Below are 20586 nucleotides of genomic sequence, written 5' to 3'. Positions count from 1 at the left end.
AGTTGTTCAAACGAGATGGGGTTTTGTAAAGAGATTTTGTAGCTTTGGATGCTTGAGTGATGAAACAATGCTTGAGTGAGGGAGAATATGTTGAAATTTGGAAATAGAAGAGATATATATTAAAAAATTGTAATTTATTTTATTCATATACTCTATTAATAAATTAAAAAAATAACCTAATATTAAATATATTTTTTATCTTTATGTAAGAGATATATTAAAAAATATATTCTTAAATACCAACTTAAATAGAATATAGACTTAATTATGTCTTGAGTCCTAGTAAATTTAGAAACTTTCAATTGAGTTCGTGATAAATTTTTGTTGTTTATTGAGTCATTATAATTTAAAATTTTTTTAATTCAATCCCTATATTTAATTGTTGCTATTGATTGTTTGTGATGTGGCAATTATTTTGCATCCTCACTTGAACGTCATCACGTAATATTTTGTTACAAGAGACTTGATGACAATATTTTTTTTGAATATTTATTGTATTTAATGAAAAATAATTTTATATTTAATTAAAACTATAAAATTAAAAAATATGAAAATAAAAAAATTTATAAAATATAAAATATATAATTATAAAATTATCAAATACAAAATTCTAAAATTATAAAATTAAAAATCTAAAAAATACAAAATTACAAAAGTTAACAAATTACAAAATTATAAAAATATATAATTTCATAATTATAAAATTATAAAATATATAATTATATAATTATATAATTATAAAACTATAAAATTATGAAATTATGGAAACACAAAATTATCAAATTATTAAATTGTAATTTTTTAATTTTGATTTTTGTAATTTTATAATTCATAATTTTATATTCATATATTTAATATTTTTATAATTTATATCTTTTTATTTTGAAATTTATAATTTTAATTAAAGTTAAAAATAATTTTTGTTAAATACAGTAAGTATTTGGGAAAAATCTCGTCAGCATAGTCTCTTATTGTAATAAAATATTATATGATGATATGTGACGACATTTAAGAAAGGTGACACTGCAAGATAACTGTCACATCACAAATTTGACAGAAACATACTCAATTGGAAAATTTTAAAATATTGAAGATTCAATAGACCAAAAATATTTATTAGAGACTCAATTAAAAATTCTCAAATTTATCAAAGACTCAAAACATAAATAAGCTGAAAATATATTAAGCAAATATTCTCAATTTTTTAGAAAGACCTAACACCAATAAGCATTGATATCATAGTTTACTCGTATAAGAATAAGTAATGAATAATGCTTATTAACAAAAAACTGTTAAAATTTACAAATAAAAAAGATATGCTATATGGAGGAATGTCTAATTTATTTTATTTGTATACTCTATTAATAAAATAAAAAGACAATGTAAAATGTTAGCTTTTTAAATATAAATGATAAACAAATATGTTTTTATCTTGTAAAATATATTTAAAAAAATTTTAAAAAATCTAAAAATTAATTTATTTCCTAAAATTTAGGGAAATACAACCAATGAGACATTAATCAATGCCACATAAGAAATTAACATCCTCTTCAACTCAAAATCTGACCACACTAAATTTATAGGTCATCTTCTTTACATGTTATTTAACTTTTTTATTTTTACTTAATATGAGACCTAGACTAACACTTAGATTCCTAACATGATAAATGTTAAAGTATGATTCTTCATCTATTTTATGCTCTTGGATGTCAAACTTCTTCAAGATATATCTATATTTCTTTTTGATTTGATCCTTCTTTGTCTTTGTTCCTTTTACATTTTGATTTGGATTATAGTGAGATTTTCAGGTTGACAGATCAACAATGTAATTCTCTTCCACATAAATCTAACTCCTCTTGATAAGTTTGCATTTTTGCAAGTCAGAGATAATAACTTTTGCCATCAAAGAATGGATAGAGACTTGTAAGAAATTTATTTTCTTTCTCCTTCTATTTCATTGATGTTGTAAAAACTAGAGTTTGATACCATTTTTTAAATGGAAAATCATATTTTAACTCCCACAATTTGATTATCATTTTTTACTCTCTAATGTGGCTTAGTGTGGAGCATTAATCAATATACTACTATCTTTTCCTTTGTAAGAATCAATGTCCAATACTAAGCCACATCAGGAAATACAAAACGAGAGTCAAATTGTGGGAGTCAAAATATCATTGTCCTTTTTAAATCTTTTAAGTTTTGAAAATATAAAAAATACATAAGATGAAGCAGCTTGTGATTTATTTTGTTCATGTACTTTGTTTATAGAGTAAAAATATAACAAAATATCAAATATTAATAATATTTTAGTCTTAACTTCCTAAATCTAAATAATAAATAAAAATAATTTTTTATCTTTGTGTAAAATAGATTTAAAGAAACTAAAATTTTCCTAAAAATAAATTAAATAAAAGATATTGAGTAAATATTATCAACAAAATCGGCATTAATTCTCTCTATTAGTAGTTTGAGTGCTCAAAATCAAATGAGATCATTTATAGTTCAAGAAACATTGTTCTATTAATATAAAAGTAAAAATATCACCACTTGAGTTAGTGATGTCAAAAAAATTTGTACCCGTGAGTATCTTCAGATAAAACTCGTAACGGGTAGAAGATGAATATTATAAATAGATACCCAAAGATGACGGGTATGAGTATTTTTTATACTCGCATGTTAACGAGTACGGATATTGTAGTATTCGTACTCGTGGATACCCGTACTCGCTATACTATAATTTAAATATAAAAAAAATAAAAAAAACATGACTAAAATATTAACACATTGATCTTGAATGAGTTATTTTATATCAATTGGTTTCAAAAAAATATTCATTTTTTTGTAAACTGTCATTCAACACTGTTTAAATGGGTTATTTGCACTTTGTTTGAAATGTATGAATGTTATGCATTGTATTTTTATTTAAATATATAGTTAAGATATATCGTTAAATATTAAATTTTTCTTCTGTAAATACCCGCGGTACCGTAGATATTAAAAAAATATGCAGGTACATGTTTATCAGATACTCGCACATATATGAATACAGTACGGGACAGATATTTATTTAATAGATAAGGTACAATAATAGATAAGACATGAATACGAGTATGGGACAGATATTTATGGGACAGATATTTAATAGATAAGATATGAATACGAGTACGCGTATCCTATCTGCCCCACCTGTCCTGTTTATTAATGTGTTTTTTTCATAATTGTCTTCTATTGCTCCTAATTGAAAGCTAAGAATATGTTTTTCCAATAGATACAACTTACGTTATTGATTATTAAAGAATGAAATCAAAAAGTGTGAGTAGATCATCTAGTATTTATAAATTATTATATTCAAGATATGTAATATATATTATGAGAGAGAAAAATTATTTAAACTTACGAATGTTTTGTGATAAATCAATAGTTCATAAATTTTATAGAGAGAACAGCCATTTTTTCTTTGAGTAAATTAAGTTGGTAGCTTCTCCCCATAAACAGAGAAAGGGTGATTTTGACTCATCCATGTCCACAAAAATCTTCCACTTCGCTGTCGGAATTTCGTAAGTCTTCACTGCCTATAGGCTCACACTGTCAGACCCACACCCACCCACCACTAAACACCAGAAATTTTTTTGGACAATTCTTTCACAGAAGAATTGAGGATCCAGAAACCTAAAGGAACACAGCTTAACGAAACAAGAAATGTAATCTGACAAAAATATTCTCATATTTATACCAGCATAAGAAAAATATATTTCCAAAGAAACTCTTTTTTGGCAACTAAACAAAAAATCTGGCGGTTTAAAATGTTTTCAGAGACGAATGGTTTGTGTATGTATTGTGCAATAATAAAAATAATATATGTAATTGTGTAAGATATCTGGACCAACATAATTTTATTTACATTCTTTATACGATGTACCCTTTCTTTCGTAAGGTGTCCTTCTACTTCTTTCTCACTCATCTTTGATTCATTTTGACCCAGTTGTTAATGCTGGCTTAGTTCTGCAGAGGGGCCAACCTTGTTTTGTTGCTCAGCCACACACCAAGTGGGTCTCCTTAGTACTTCCTTTAGCATGTCAGGGTTTCCCTTGTTCTCTTGTGGTTAAAAAAACTAACAAAACAACTATCTTTCCATCAAACTATAATGTCAACCACATCAACCGAAGTTTGAACAAAGAATCAAGTACATATTACAGTCAAGTTAATATGGGATTGATTGAAGGTTGATAATGTTAATTAGTTCATACTACACAGTTCACACACCAAGTACACTGAAAATTGCTCAAGCATAAACTATAGGCAAGCCGCTACAGTGTGTACCTAAAAGCTTTTATGATCAACTTAATTTCAGGGCTGAAAGAACTTGTTACCACATTTGCATTTCCAAGAGAGAAGATAGTAGCCCTCGTCTCTTTGAGCTGTTGTTGCCTTGTGAATGTGACTGACCCTGTGATGAGGGGAGATTACAAGAGCAGCCATGCAAGGCTTGCAACTCAAGCACTTGTTCAAACACCTTGGAGGCCTTGACCCCAACACTAACTTCTTTTGCTTCAGACCCTTCCCATCTTTCGTTGAACCTGACCCTACTGTTCACAAGTCAAGTCAAGAACATAATAACCATGTTAATCACACCAAGTAATGAAATGACACACACACACACAAGTTATTGATTCCATCATGTTGACACAGAAATATTTGGACACTCATGATGGTGTGTATGTTTTACCTGAATTAGAAGGAAATAGGGTGAGGGAAATTATGAGAATCAGAGTCACAAAAGTTTTTAGTCCACTGAGATATACGTTTGGAGAATCCATCAGTCTTATAAAAAAAAGTAATGATCAACAGAGAGAAGTTAGAAGATGGGGTTGTGGGAGAAAGAAATGGGAGGAATGGGTTGTGCAATAATATGGATGTAAAGGGGGTTGGTATTGAATGTGGTATCATTGATATTGATATGTATGAAAAATTGAAGGGTCCCAAAAAGATGAGTTTGGTGTTTGAAGTGTTTTAAGAGCAACAGGTGCTCTGACTCGAGGTTTTCAGTGTGAATGACCGAAGTCACAGTTTCTTTTCATCTTTTGCTGGCTGAATTGACTACCCTATGCTAACTTTTGAAATTATTGAAGTACTACACCATCTTTCCCTTGTCATCATCTAAGGAATGGCCATGAGCTTTTGGTCATTTGCACTTGGCTCTGCTCCTCAATAATACTATTACTAATACTACTATTATATGTTACCGCTACACAGTGTACACAGTGTTTGCCTCAATACAACAAACAAATAGAGGGCAAAAAATCAATTCAAATTCCACTCCATTCCATCACTATTATTTCCTTTCCACAAGGGACCACTTCATTCAATACAAGCCTCAACCCCATACTAGTTACTATTTCTATTCTCTTTCAAGCTCCTCAAATATTCACACTTTCTCTTCAACCCACTGTTCTAAATCACTTTAACCCAGGAATCAGAATCAGAATCAGAAAATAGGAACATAATATATATAATCACCCAAGAATGTAAGGTGAGTGAGAGAGGAACACAATCTTTCGATTCTCTGAAAATAGATTTTCCTTTTTTCTCAAGAACATATTTCTTTAACATACCTCTATATCACAACATTTGTATTATTTACACATTTTATTTTGGGCAAGGCTCCCACTAACCTCCATTCGTTTACCTCTGATTCTTAATTAGAAGGGTGAAAAATACAGCGATAAAACAGTTCAATAGGTTCATGAATAATGAGTGTGACTACAAAACAAATTTAGATACACAAAGCTGCATGTAGCTTACAAGGTAGATATATATTTATATATATACATATACATATATATAGATATATAACTATATATATATATACTACAGCTATATAGCTATGGCTATGTCTTATATATGCATGAGATGAGATGAGAGATTCCAGTGACTTGAAGGAGCAGAGCAGTGGTGTCGTTTCGCTCGTCTTAATATTACCACAGTATATATCTGCTGAATGCTGCTAACTTTTTTCGTCATCGAAAGGATAACTCTGCTTTCAATCTCAAACATGCATGCATCTTTTTCCTTTCTCATTGTTTTAATCTTTTTGTTTGAGAACACAGATATGAGATACTGTTTTCAAGAGATAATCTTATTTAAATCAAATGAAATGATCACCAACAAAAAATTTATTCTTTAAGAGATTCATATCCCAGATAAATAATTAAACTGAACTGATTGATCTTGTTTAGGGGTTCTTTCGCATTATTTTACATGATCTTATTAAAAATGGCTAAAGATGTGGTTTGATTAATAGACAAACAGGACATTGTTAAAAATATTATTTGATTCATAAGAGAGTAGAAAAATTATATTAAGAAAATATTTCAATAAATATTTCTTATTATAGGTGAATAATTACAACAACAAAAAATTAATGAAAATAAAATTCATTAAAGCACGCTTGTTATTGACATTTGTACAAAATTAGATACTAATTTCTTAAATACTTTTGTGATATATTAGTATAATTAGTTTCAGTTGTACCGTTATTGTTATTATCACCTAATAATTTTATACAAATATTTTCTAACGTAGAATTCACAAGTTAGGCAATTTTACGAGGAGAGGAAGAAACTGAGAAAAACAGTAAACAAATAAAATTAAATATTTAATTATTTGGTAAAGTAAGCGTATGTGAGGAATAAAAAGAAAATATTTTATTTTTTTGTGTAATTTAATTAATCTAAAAAAATTTGAAGAGAAATGTATGAATAAAAATAGGTTAAAAAAATGGTAAAATGACTTTTACTTACTTTTCAAAAATATTTTTTATTTTTCCAATCTCCAAACTCATAATATTAATTTATTTTTCTTTGTACTTTCTTCCTACCCTTTCCTTCTTAGAAAGTAACTTAATGTATGCTTTGTGAGACTCAATTTTAGGAATATGATAAAGGTTTCATGTCTTAGGCGATTAAGTTATGATCATATTAGTTTTTAAGTATATGAAAACCATTTTGTGCTAGGTGAGTATTATATTGATTTTGAAGTACCTAATGCAAAATGTTGTTTTAATATTTATAAGTGGTGTGGAACAAGCAGGTTTTGAAATGTTTTTTTCCCCTTCATATGTATATATTGTTTTTCTTAAGCAAGATATGCTACCTCAAACAAAAACAAAAATAAGACAGATATTTTATTTTTGTATCAAATTAATATAATTTTACTCAAACAAAAATTAGGTAAAGAGATTTAGTCTTTTTCTTTTTATGTATTTTTGTTCAAACTTGAATCTCGCTCCAATTAAAAATTGTGAAAAAAACAAATTCTCCTTTAAATTTTGTTTAAGTGAAAATTATTGTACTCAAACAACTTTTACATGATGAAATTAATGTTTTTAAATTTAAAAACATTATGAGTAGGTATATGTAAGTAGATGACTTTTTTATGAAGATGTCATTAATTAATTATGTAAGATATATGCATTCATATATTCAAACATATATACCTTTAAAAAGATATATTTAATTATCAAATTAATGTAATGATCTAAATCAAGAAAATTAAGAGATCAACTGATCAAAAGGTAAAAAAAAAAGTTCATATATATATATATATCCAAAACATTTGTAAATGTATAAATATTAATTACAATGAACTTTTCTTGATGTTTGATTCTATGATCTGTTGTATATCAAAGTCTTGGATTAATAAGTGTTTGTATCTTGTGGTACAGTTTATTAAGTCTTCTAATTCTAAAAGCATTTTTTTGACTTTTTTTATTTTATTTTGTATCCTGTTCTAATAGATAATATGGAGTTATTTGGCAATATACTTATATTATATTTTAATAAAAATGTCATCTCATATTTTTGTTTAATAGAGTTAGTTGGCAATATACTTATATTATATTTTAATAAAAATGTCATCTCATCTTTTTGTTTAATGAGTATCGATAACAACAAATCAGGTTAGGTATGGAGAGTGTCTATTCACAATTTGATCTGCAACAAAAAATTTCATTTGTTACCTCTCCTGCTGTTTGCGTGAGTATTTGTTTCAAAAATACCTGCATATATTTTAAAACTCACGGGTACCCGTAGGTACTCACAAATATTTTAAAAAATATATTTTATAATTATTTAAAATTAAATTCAAATAAAATTACAAAAAATGTAAAAGTAAATATAAATTAAATTAAATTTAATAAATTATAAATTAAATTTTAATTTTAATTAAATTTAACTTAATAAAATATAATTTTAATTTTAATTTTTTTACAGGTAACGGAGTAGTATGATACCCACACCCGACTCGTTTATAAGCAGATATTAAAATACCGACTACTCGCAAGTAACAAATACCCACATATACCAACTATTCGTCACGAATTTTATCTGTGGATATTCACAAATACAAATATTTTTGTCATCCCTAAATGAAATTGTTGTAATTTTATGATCATCTATTATTTTACACGGAAACACAAACTTTAGAAGAAATCATTACTATTTTTTAAATTATATATATATATATATATATATATATATATATATTATGAATAAATAGATTTAATGTATGAATAAAATTTTGCAAAATATTATAAGGCGTAAATAAAAGCAAATTATAAATAAAATATTCTCAAGAAGGACAACAACAGTGACGAGGTTGTCTTTTTTTAATCAGCCAAAGTTCATTAGTCTTAATCGAGTATCTTTTACTTTTTGAAATCGCGCTCTTAAAGTGATAATGAACAAACACCATTTGGCAAAGACAACAAAACATTGATATATCTAGTAATTAGTGGCTTTGTGTGTTTATACACTTTATAACATCATTAGTTTAAGAAACTAGTCATTTTTTAAATAAAATAATATTATTATCGTTTTTAAGAAGAAATGGATGTAACACGCACTATGACCAAAACCTTAAAACATTTTATAGTATTGTGTCATAATATGGTATCGTGGCAATGACCAGGTTATGGTAACTAACAGCAAGGAGAAAAGGATAAGATTATTATTACCGGTATGGTTTGAATCCTAAGATGACCAAGGTTAGGTCAGCAACATTAGGTTATTTTATTCTCCAAATAGAGACCAATTAATATGCACAGGTTCCCCCACCCAATTCTTAACCTACCTCCAATGCCCCCTGCAATTCACTGGGTTCATTATGATACTTACCGTGGTGGTGGAAACAAATTTTTTACATTACATGTTATGTAATATAATTAATATAATTAGGGATGTCAAGAGGGTAGGATACGGGTAATAACTCCACACATATCTTATATGTTAGATAAATATTTATCTCGTACTCGTATTTATATTCATCGAGTATCCATTATGTGGATATCTGCATAATTTTTTAATATCTATGGATATTCACGGATATCCGTGAATATTTAAAAAAATTAAAATAAATATTTAACAACATATTTTAATCATAAATTCAAATAAAATATAATATATAACATTCATAAATTTTAAACAAAGTCCAAATAACACATTTAAATAGTGTTGAATGACAGTTTACAAAGAAATGAATTTTTTTTAAACTACTTGATAAAGAAATAATTCATTCAAAATCAATATGTTAATATTTTAATCATGTTTTTTTATTTTGTTTAATTTAAATTAAAATATAAAAGGTATGAGTATCCACGGGTACGGATACTATGATACACGTACCCGCTCCGTTAACATACGGGTATTAAAAATACCCGTATTTGTTACCCACGGATATCCATTTACAATATTTATTTCCTTCCCGTTACGAATTTTATCCAAGATACTTTCGAATACGAAATTTTATGACATTCCTACATACAATCTATCCATAGGATGTTTTTATACGACCATGAATAGATAAACCTTTATATACGGTATACGGCACAGTATAAAAATTTAATTGTATATTTGACTTTTTAGTTTTTAGATTAAGATATTTTTATTCAATGTTAATATGCTATCTAGGTGTAAGCAAGGACTTCTAAATCTATATAACTTAATAAATTTATATTTTTTCATTGAAAATTATTTTAAATCACCAAATTAGAACTGGATTGAAAATGAATTCATAGATTTTAAAATAAGATCAATTTAACGTAATATGAGTACATAGTAAATATATAATACAAAGAAATTTATTTAATTTTATATTTTGTCAAATAATTATTATATATATACACTAGTGGAAACATATATGTTACGTGTATCATTTTATTAAAACAATTATGAAACTATAAAATATTTTTTATTAAAATTAATTATAAAAAAAATAATTTGTAATTTTTTATTATAAATAATTATTTGAATTTATAAAATAATTAAATTTAGATTAACGGTCACTAAAAGAATTAAAATAAAAATGTTATTATTTTAATATAAAATAACAGAATAAAATTGAAAAAAAATGTGTAAAAGTAACAAATCTTCTTTATATATATATATATATATATATATATATATATATATATATATATATATATATCATAAATATTATCATTATTTTGTAATTGTTAAAATATTTATTTTGAGATATGTTTCTCAATAAATTATTATTATTATTATTATTTAAAATTATTCAATCGAACTAAAGAAGTCTAAGTCTGACTTGGTTATTCATACTCTTCTGTGATTTGAATTGTACATTGAACCACTTTAATTAGAAAGACCCAATTGAATTATACACTTGAATTTGAATTTTAGACCATAATTGTGCATAAGATATAAGAATCAACTATTCTACAATTTTGTGTAAACGATTTTAGCCAAAAAGACGGAAACATATATTTGAGATCCAAATCTTGTTGATTGCAGTTTGAATTATAAGCCATTAAAAGCAACGTTTCAAATAAAGTCCATGTAATTAATTGATATCGATACATAGGCTATTATATTAAAGTAGGGATTTTTTCATATAATCAAGTTAGGGTTTTTGCCACAAACTAAAATCATAAATAATCAACTAGTAAGAATTTTGTATGTGCCCAATTCAAGTTAGAATCCATGATTGGGTGATATCCTAATTGTGTTTTTATTTATATATTGAAAATAGAGTGGTTAACATATTCGAATTTCACATTTTTAAGTATAACAAAATATCATTAATCATGTGTTTGGTCAAATGCTAGATACATTCCATGTATCTAGATAATGGTGAATGGTGAAAGGGCAACAAAAAATTATAGACTTCAAAATTTTCGGTTTAAAAGTACACAACTTTTTTTTTTGGGTAAAACAAATATAAATTATTAATCTTCATATCCGTATTAATTCTTCTAGTTCTGCACATTCTTTTCAACTCTACCCTTACTTTTTGTTGCTTGAATAATTGTAATCAAGCAATTAGCAAGCAGTTAAGAATTTGTTCTTTTAATATAACTAAGAACTTGTCAATTTTTCTACTTCTTGCTTTATCGATTAGGTGACCTGTGTGTTTGCGAAAGTCGCAGTCCAACATTTTGTTAACTTTACGAATCACACACGAAAATCTAAAGTTAATTTTTTTTTATAAACTAAAAAAAAAAATACTTAATTAAGAAAGTTGCACTAGCAAGAAAAACGTAAATAGGTGTATATTCTTTTCTACTATAGCACACCAGCAATACACACTTCTCTTCTGCATGCAGCAGTATATTATGCAGTAAGTGAAATCTACTCCCTAAGAAAGAGAAATTGCAATTACTTCATCACAATGACTTGTTGTATTGTTCATTCTGAGAGAGTATTTCTTTGAAGTATAGAATTAAAAACTGGTTTTGTTTTGACAGATTTTTTCACATATAAGTACTTAAATCGCATATATTCATGATGCATAAATACTAGAGAAGTTAAAACTCAGCATTGAGGCAGATGGTAATGGGAAGGCACAAGGCACAGAAACAGAGAGAGTGAAATCTGAAAAGTGGTGCAGAAGGTCCTTGTCTTTTGCTTGCTCTTGCCTTTTTGAGTAGGACAAAGTGAGGAAAAGACTATGAGCAGTTGTAGCAGATCCTCTGCAAACTATCCTTTTCTCCAACACACATTTTCTCACACACCAAACAAAGTTTATCATGCATGTATCTTGTTAATTACACAATCATTTTCCCTCTCTCTATCTCTCTATCACTCTCATAATATTTACCTTTCATCTTTGGCCCCTTTTAACCATGCCATTCCATCAACGTATGGGCATAATCCTCACCATTTCAAGTCCCAACAAGACCTTAACCTCCCATACCATAACCATGCATGGGGCACCCATGCTTTTCTCGTAATACAAAAAGTTGCATTTTGGTGACCTTAACTCAACCAACGTTATTGCTCCTAATTGTATAGGGTCGTCACCATTTATTTCAACAATGGAAACCAAACACATCATAATCATTGTTTTCATCATTGCCTATCATAGCTTTCCATTGCACTATATAACTTCTAAACCAGATTTTCATTTGCTACCCTGAAGAAATAACTAATGCGGAATGTGACAATTGACATCCACAAAACACCCATTACCTGACCAATATCTTCCATTGATTTCAGTTTGGTGGTACCAAAGCATATTGTAAAAGCTTTATTAACGACGTATTACACATTTAAAGTTTGTGTTTGTTTCACTCGGCTTTACTTTTCAATACACTTCTAAATGCTAGTTCATGTCTCTATAGGGTGTTTGATTTTCTATTTAGAAGCTTCAAAATGTTCATTTCAAGGATACTGCACCTATGAATTGAAAGGAATTTGATTTGGAATGTGTGAACTGATACAATACTCATAGATTGGCTTAGAGATGTGCATTTAAATTTTTGGTTCCTTCCATTGAACATAAATTCTCCCTGACACTAGAACTCCCATTTCGACATGCACTAGAAGAGAAAAACATACCGTGTATAAATTCTTATTTCCTTCCTTGAATTGTCCATGAGAATAAAATTCCCATTCAACATGCCTTAAAAAGTTAAAAATACTATCGTAAAAAAAGAGAGTATAAAGCACTAAAACCAAATGCTAAAAAGACAGTAGTTGCCGTTTTAAGTAAAGTAAATGCTAAAAACACATGCTATATCATTGCATATAGCATATATAAAATAGTAGTAATGAAATAAAAAATATTATTAATTGCATAATTATAAAAAAAGAGTTAAATACATAAAATATGTGAAACCATACGGAGTTAAACCATCGGAGGAATAACTCGTGTCTGTCCCCGAAACTGTAGGACGTGTTATTTAAATTCTAAAGGTGAAATATGTCAAAAGTAATTAACTTTAGATCGAGGCAGGTTAAGAGTTTTGAACAACCCCACCTACCATCTTTTCTGCCATCCAAATTCACTTCACCAGTACAAGATTCCATAATTCAACACAAAAAAAGAAACAACGTCGACAACATAGGTGCAAGAGAAAATTGCACTTTTATTATTGACGATAAGCAAAGTGGTCTGCTGAGTACAATTCAAAAGCCAGAGAAGCGTACAATAACAAGGGCTTGATTTAAAAGGAAAGAAAAAAAACGATAAAATAAAACAACCCAGACGATGGGGTTGTTGTGTTGTGGCAGACCGAAGCCCTTGAATCTGAGGCACCTAACCTTATAATCGCACAACATAACCACACTCACAAGACCAAAGGAAACCAAGTTAAACCTCTCTTCCACATTCAAGACATGGTTAAGAAGCTTCATTGGTATAAACTAAAGACACAGACCACATCAAAGGACATGAACTAAAGCTCAAATCTAAGCAACATCATAGTAAATGTGAGACAGAAGCTAAAACTGTTTTTTTTTTTATTATTATCAACATCCAGCGGTACAAAGTAAGATCTAGCATAAGCATGCACTATCTAGCAGTGGATACCATCAACCAGGACTTAGTAACTGCAATCTCAGGGGACCCAAGCCATGAAAGAAGTAGCCCAAGGCCAAAAGGGTTGTTGTAGGTTGGAACAAGCATTTTCAAGCTTGTGAAAAAATGGGTCATGAAGGAACACGCCAAAGTTCCCCCGGAAAACAACTAAGTCAACAAACTGCCACCAATCCACCTCGATAGACATATCAGCCAAAACCTGTGCTGAGTGCTGAGTGCTGAATGTGACCTGTACAGTTCCATCTCCTTCCCTGATTAAATCAGAATATCACATCTCCACAACTTCTCCACTAGCAACTCCATTGTGCTGCTGCTAATTGAGTTGCAGTTTTGAATATTTAATCCTATCAAGCTCTGGCCCAATATGGTCAGAAAAGGGAGACACTTGTTTGATACATCAGAGCAACCAGACAAGGAAAGTACTTGCAAGCTAAGCAGGCTGGCCCTAGAGAGAACAGCAATACCGGCATCAGTGATTGCGCACTTCGACACGTCTAGATCATTAAGCACCAGACAGTTGTTTGCAATTGTAATCAAGCTTGCATCAGTAATTTTCATGCATCCATCCAAATTTAGTACTTCTAGTGTTCCACCATGTAGCCTGGCCAAGGCTGAAACTATGTTATCTGTCAAGTTCCAACAACCGGCAAGGTTTACATTGACAAGTCCAGCCTCACAATTCTCCAGGAGGGGGAGAAGGCCAGCATCAGTTATGCCATAGAGTCCAGTAAGATTAAGATGCCGAAGTTGGGGGCATAATTTTCCAATCATGGCCAGGCTAGAACTACCAAAACCAGGGCACTTTTGAATGGCTAAAGATCGAAGCGACTCGCAAGGAGAAAGCATAGATACTTCCATATCGATATCCTTAACTCCAGAGCACTTCACAAGGGTAAGAGATCTCAACTTCGTTTTGATGTTTGAAAGAGCAACAATAATCCCAGACTGAGTAAACCTGTTGCACTCCTCCAACTGCAGGCTCTCAAGAGATACTGCAGCTTTGGCAAATGCTACCAATCCACTATCAGTAACAAAGCAACACCTGCGAAGGTACATCTGCTTCAGGTTGATGCAACCCTTACCTATGGCTTCTATGCTTTTATCAGTTACCCCCCTACAGGAAGTAACAGTAAGTGACACCAGTTTCTGCAGACCTTGAGCAGCCCCCATGACCCAGAACCCCCTTTCTGTGACATTTTTTAGACCAGAGAGGACCAGATTTGTTATCGCCCTTCCATAATGACAGATAACAGCCAGAGAGAAATCGGTAATATTCAAGGCCTGAAGCTTAACCCTTGACAAGTTGGAAGCCAAGGACAACAGATTAGATACTCCGTGATCCCCAACAAGAGGGCAATCCTTGATAGAGATTGACTGCAGCTTGGGACATAACTTTGCGAGAGCTTGCAGGCCCTCATTTCCAATATTTGGACATGATTCCATATTTAAGGTGGTCAAGTTGGGGCAGCCTTCAGCTATTGCAATCAAACCCTTGTTGGTGATCGAGGAACAATGACTCAAATCAAGCTTCTCCAACATATGACACCCTTTTGCTATCTGAGACAGACCCTCGTCCCCAATTGAAGATACATCCCACAAAGAAAGCGATCTGAGAGAAGGGCAACCGTGAGCAACTGCATAAAGGCCAAGGTCTGTGACACCACGCATAGAGTTGCTTCCTCTGATAGATAGCTTCCCTAGTCCCCCACGGGAACTAGTCCCAACTGCAATTGCAGCAAGCCTCACATCAGTGGCTTTCTTCCCATCCAGACACCTTGTAAGGTAACCATCACATTCAATATCTTGATTCTCATCTGAAGAAACCGTTGCAGCAAAAGAAGTAGTCCTCTCAATCTCATCTCTGCAAATAGAGCTCATAAGCATAAGCCACCGTTTAGATACACAGGCACATAAGCTCCTCTCTTTGCCACCGGGTAGCCGTCTGAATATCTCAAATAGGCATTCATCCGGAAGAACCTCAATACCAGGCTCTTGATAATGTTGCTCACCCTCAATAGCTTCAAGGATGGAGCGAGGTCTCTTGTTAGGAGGGTAGTACAAATCCAAATTGGAGCCAATAGTAGAGTACAAGCGACCCAACTCCATTGGACTTGAGCAGAAAGAACCCCCTGGGTACAGTTCATCATCACCTGATAAACCCATCCACAAAACCAAAGATCAGCCCAACAAAACAACAGCCTTCTACATTAAACACAATAGGATGTGCCACAATCAAAACTCAACATTCACCTAAAATCATACAAGAAAGATTGAAGCTTTCAACAGAAGATTTTCCTCGTGCATGCTCATTCCACCAAAGAGAAAGAAAAGGGAAAATATTTTCTTCAGAGAAAAAAAAAAATGAAGTGTTCTCGGTAAACACTTTCTGATGAGTAGTAGATCAAAGCAAGCTCTAAGAAAACAGTTTCTAAGCATCCCTCACAACAACACCCATGAAAATAAAAAAGAAAAACATTTGTTTCTCTTATCATGGTATTTTCCTCCCCATCCAACTCACAAACCTCATAACATATACATAAATTGAATCACCACATGCAAACCGAGCAATCACATATTAAATCGAAGAACAGATATGAGTAACACATATATAAAATAAAATAAAAAAAGATAAAACTTACCGCTGTAATTGACAAGGGCAGGCATGAGCACAGAGGATGAGTCCACAAGCAAGAAAATCTGCGAGGCAGCAGTTGAAAGCCCTTAAGATCAGAGAGAGGAAGAAGAAGAAGAAGAAGAAGAAGAAGGAAAAAACAGATTATAGAGAAAAGGGTGCAGAGCATTTGAGAGTGTAAACCCCACGGAGCAGGGCAAAAAATAGAAGAGGAAGAAGGAAGTTTGAAATGGATGAAGTGAGGTTTGGGGTGTGGGGGAATGTATTGTGTTTATATATGTGTGCATCGTGAAGAAACAAAGTCTTATATTGAAAAAGGAAGAAAAAGATATAGGTGTCGTCCACAGACACCACCACCCCACAGGTGCTTTGCTACTGCACATTCAGTATGCAATGAATCCTTCCCTAAAACCGGTTATTCCCCACATACAACACATCTCTCTCTTTCTCTCTCTCTGGTCCAACCAAACCAACCACCTCAGCATTTTGTAATACATTCTAGTAATCCTAATACCATTTCCTAGAAACTAATACCACCTACACTTTCTCTCTCTCTTTTCTTCCCAATTTTTTTTTATTTAATTAATCAAACTATATTAACATCACTCCAACTTGTGTAGTATTCGAAACCAGCTGATGCGTGAACTTTGAGGAAGATACTATGGACATACACTAATATGACTCTGTCTTTCTCTTCTTAGGTTGCCCCTACAACTACAAATCAATACCTTCTATGTCTGTTAGACCTAATAATACTTTCTTTAAAATAATATTTCATCTTTCACACAATTTATTGAATATATGTATCTCAAAAATTAAATAAAGCTCATCCATGTGTTCTTGGTCATCCATGGCTTTGTTTCAAATGTATAACATTAATAATGAATAATTAATATTCATATGCTAATAAACAAGATTTATAATATGCTAACAAAATATGCCTATTTGGTATTTGAAATTAACAAAATTTATACGATACACTGAGAAGATTTATTTACAAAAAAATGTCAACTTGGTAATATACGCCGCGTGCAGATGTCAGCTTTATATTTATTACAACACAGACTAAGAAAAGTATTTATTTTTTTCTCCAAACTACTTTTACCTTCAAAATTACGAAATTAGCTTAACTTAAAAACTTACCAAAATAAAAAGAATCCGTAGTTTCATAATCGGATCAGACCGGTCAATTAAATCAGTGAACTACTAAACCGATTCAATAGATCACTAAGACCATCCAAAGAAAAATGGATAAAGAATAGGATAAAGCTGGTAAAAATATTTTAAAAATCGGTTTAATTGAAAAATTTTAATAGTAAATCATTTTAACTTTAAAAAAATAAACATAAAATAATTATAAATAAACTCAAATTATTTTATTGAAATTTCAATTTAAATATTATAATAATATATTTATTTAAATATTTATATACTTTAAATTTTAAAACTCATAAATTTATGTTTTATCTCAAATTATAGAATCGTAAAATTATGATTGAATTATTAAATCTTAAATAAAATGCTGTAACTTGTTTGATAACCCATCCGTTTTTAAAATATTAGGTACAATATATAAAATAGGAAATTCTGCCGAACTTATTTTAACCATATCTATAACTTACTTTTAAACCAATCGTACATTCACCGTATGATTCACACTAAACTAAACTAATAGTTTTATTAAAAAATTATTCATTTTATTAAGACACTAGTATTGTTCTATGTGATATTTGAGTATACAAGATAAGGAAAAATTATGTAAGTTGTATCATGGATATATTTAATAATTCGCATGGATATTGAAAAAATATATTTGATAATTCGCATATCAGAGTAAAACTTAATTTTAAACGGTTTACACATTCAAGATAAATTTTGCAATAAATTAGTAAAAATTTTAAGTTTTACACAAAATTAATTAATAGTATAAAGTTAATTTAATAACGAAGTGAAAAACTTTAGTATGGACACTTGTTTTTCTTTATAAGAATAATAATATACGTCATTAGAGGTATTGACAATACATCATGCTTTCTAAAGTTAAATAAGTGTCTCAAATTAGTTAAATAAATTTATTATAATTTACAAATATTTACTCGACCTATTAAAAAAATAACATGGATAAATAAAAATATCTATATATATATATATATATATATATATATATATCTGTTAAAAAAAATATATTAAATGTTCACATTCAATGTTTGGCGATGTTTCAAACATGTCTCTTCGAGAAAATGGAGAGTTATTAAAAAATATATAAAATTTGAATAAGAACGAAAGAAAATAAGGTGTATAAATCAACAAAAGGTGCTACGACTTAGGAGAATTTTTTGAAAAATAAAATAAAGTATTAGTTGAAAAGTTAACTTTTAAATAAATAAAAAACTTTAAACAATAATAGAAGGGAAAAAAATGAAACAGAATGCAAAAAAACTCACCTCTGCACCAAGCCCTTTTGCACTTGAAAATCAAATAATGAGGAGTCCCAGAGTTATTCCTTAAAAATTCAACCAAGGTGATACTAGTTTTTTTTTTCGTTGGTGATTGTTTTCTTATGACTAAAACACTTCGAGAGCAACTCATTATATAAGGGAGATAAAAATATTAAAAATGTATGAATCTGATCACGTGGGACCTTTTAAAAGAGGTTGAAGGATAATTATTCTTAGGAAAATATTAAATATATACGTCTTATTTTCCATCTCATTCGGATAATTATTCTTAGGAAAATATTAAATATATACGTCTTATTTTCCATCTCATTCTTCACAAAATTTTATCTATCTTCACCTTCACTGTAGTTCATCTCATTTGGTAAAAAGAAACACCTTAGTAAGCTATTTATTAATTATTTAATTAGGTTCAGATCAAATTATGTAACAACAATAGGATGAAGAACCTGAATTTATATATATAACAATGTAATAAAGGATGTCTTTTTTTAATTTGATCACAAGTTTTGTTTTTTACATAAATATTTTTTTCTTTTATTCTGATCTCAGAATATCGTTATGTCCATTACCATGTATCTGAATTATTGTCTCTTTTGAAATATTTTCTTTGTCATGTTCACAATCTTAAAAGATGTCGTAGAGGATGAAAGGAAAAATAATACTTAAACTGTAACAGTTTAGACTTCTAAGTAAAATGAGTAATAATATCTTTATCTAATTTAACTTAAATAATCATATATGTAATACTTGTTTTACATTTGTTCACATTTATTGTTTTTATCTTGATATTTAATAATCAAATAAACGACTAAGATTCATTTTATTTTATACCGATCCTTGATAAATGAATTTGAATATATATATATATATATATATATATATATATATATATATATATGAATAAAAGGCAGAGTGAATGAAATTGTTGATTAATATGAATAGGTTTATATTTGGTAGGGTTTGAATTGGATTTGATGATAATGTGGTGAGTTTGTAAAATGAGAATAGACAGCTAGAAAACTTGAAAGGAGAGAATAAAAAGACATGCGAAAGTGCAAGTGCATCAATATGAACGTGTGATTAAATGTATTCAGCCGTTTAACCAAAAAAGTGAATTGAAACCATTACCTGTTAGTTGCACTCAGATTATGTATTTATTTTAACACACATTATTTAATTCACAAATTCATCCCCCCATTTCTGCCACCATTGCAAAAACACTTGCAACTTGTTACATGCACACCTATTTTTAAAATTATTTATTTATTTTTTATTTAATTATCAAAGTACTACTTTTTTCTTACAAAATTTTAGATAAATTTATATTCAATTTCATTTTAAATTATGAAAGGACAAAAATACAGTTAGATGTCTAGTGTCTCATCTTTCCATATGATAAAATGTCACTCCCAAAACAAATATATATATATATATATATATATATATATATATATATATATGTCCTTCCATATTTCTATAATACAAAGCATTCATACAAAATATAGGTGGTGGATGGATCATTAACATTCATTCAATAATTCAATAATTCAATATTTGACACTTTAACAACTTTTCTATATTGTCCAAACTTACACAGGTTGAATTTTATTCATTATTTGTCTTCATCAATTTTAAATATGCATGTAATTAATAAAT

At 29.4% G+C, this 20586-nt stretch overlaps 2 protein-coding genes across 3 annotated transcripts; both read right to left on the bottom strand.

Moving 5' to 3' along the window:
* Positions 1 to 3566: 3566 nt before the first annotated feature.
* LOC114179746 (EPIDERMAL PATTERNING FACTOR-like protein 8) lies at positions 3567 to 5033 on the bottom strand. Of its 2 annotated transcripts, none has more exons than XM_028066173.1 (2): positions 4727 to 5033; positions 3567 to 4583 (listed from the first exon to the last, which is right to left on the bottom strand). In XM_028066173.1, exons 1-2 carry the CDS (start codon positions 4815 to 4817, stop codon positions 4348 to 4350), a joined length of 327 nt encoding a protein of 108 aa, XP_027921974.1. In that variant the 5' UTR covers positions 4818 to 5033; the 3' UTR covers positions 3567 to 4347. The 2 variants fall into 2 exon arrangements, with proteins under 2 accessions (XP_027921974.1, XP_027921972.1); XM_028066171.1 differs by having other exon boundaries at positions 4148 to 4586; positions 4727 to 5016.
* Positions 5034 to 13356: 8323 nt separating this feature from the next.
* LOC114177637 (EIN3-binding F-box protein 1-like) lies at positions 13357 to 16951 on the bottom strand. The gene is made up of 2 exons (XM_028063063.1): positions 16479 to 16951; positions 13357 to 15989 (listed from the first exon to the last, which is right to left on the bottom strand). Exons 1-2 carry the CDS (start codon positions 16501 to 16503, stop codon positions 14095 to 14097), a joined length of 1920 nt encoding a protein of 639 aa, XP_027918864.1. The 5' UTR covers positions 16504 to 16951; the 3' UTR covers positions 13357 to 14094.
* Between the last annotated feature and the right edge of the window lie 3635 nt (positions 16952 to 20586).

The sequence above is a fragment of the Vigna unguiculata genome, chromosome 3 (genome assembly GCF_004118075.2).
Source record: "Vigna unguiculata cultivar IT97K-499-35 chromosome 3, ASM411807v1, whole genome shotgun sequence".
Classification (NCBI taxonomy): domain Eukaryota; kingdom Viridiplantae; phylum Streptophyta; class Magnoliopsida; order Fabales; family Fabaceae; genus Vigna; species Vigna unguiculata.
This window is presented reverse-complemented; position numbering and strand designations above follow the sequence as displayed.

What these genes read in the sequence shown, in the direction of transcription:
- LOC114177637 (XM_028063063.1), bottom strand. Translation starts at nt 16,503, where the DNA reads ATGCCTGCCCTTGTCAATTACAGCG. An exon ending in TGCCCTTGTCAATTACAGCG is followed by an intron (nt 15,990 to 16,478) that starts GTAAGTTTTATC and finishes TGGGTTTATCAG; the next exon opens with GTGATGATGAACTGTACCCA.
- LOC114179746 (XM_028066171.1), bottom strand. Translation starts at nt 4,817, where the DNA reads ATGGATTCTCCAAACGTATATCTCAGTGGACTAAAAACTTTTGTGACT. An exon ending in CCTATTTCCTTCTAATTCAG is followed by an intron (nt 4,587 to 4,726) that starts GTAAAACATACA and finishes ACTTGTGAACAG; the next exon opens with TAGGGTCAGGTTCAACGAAA.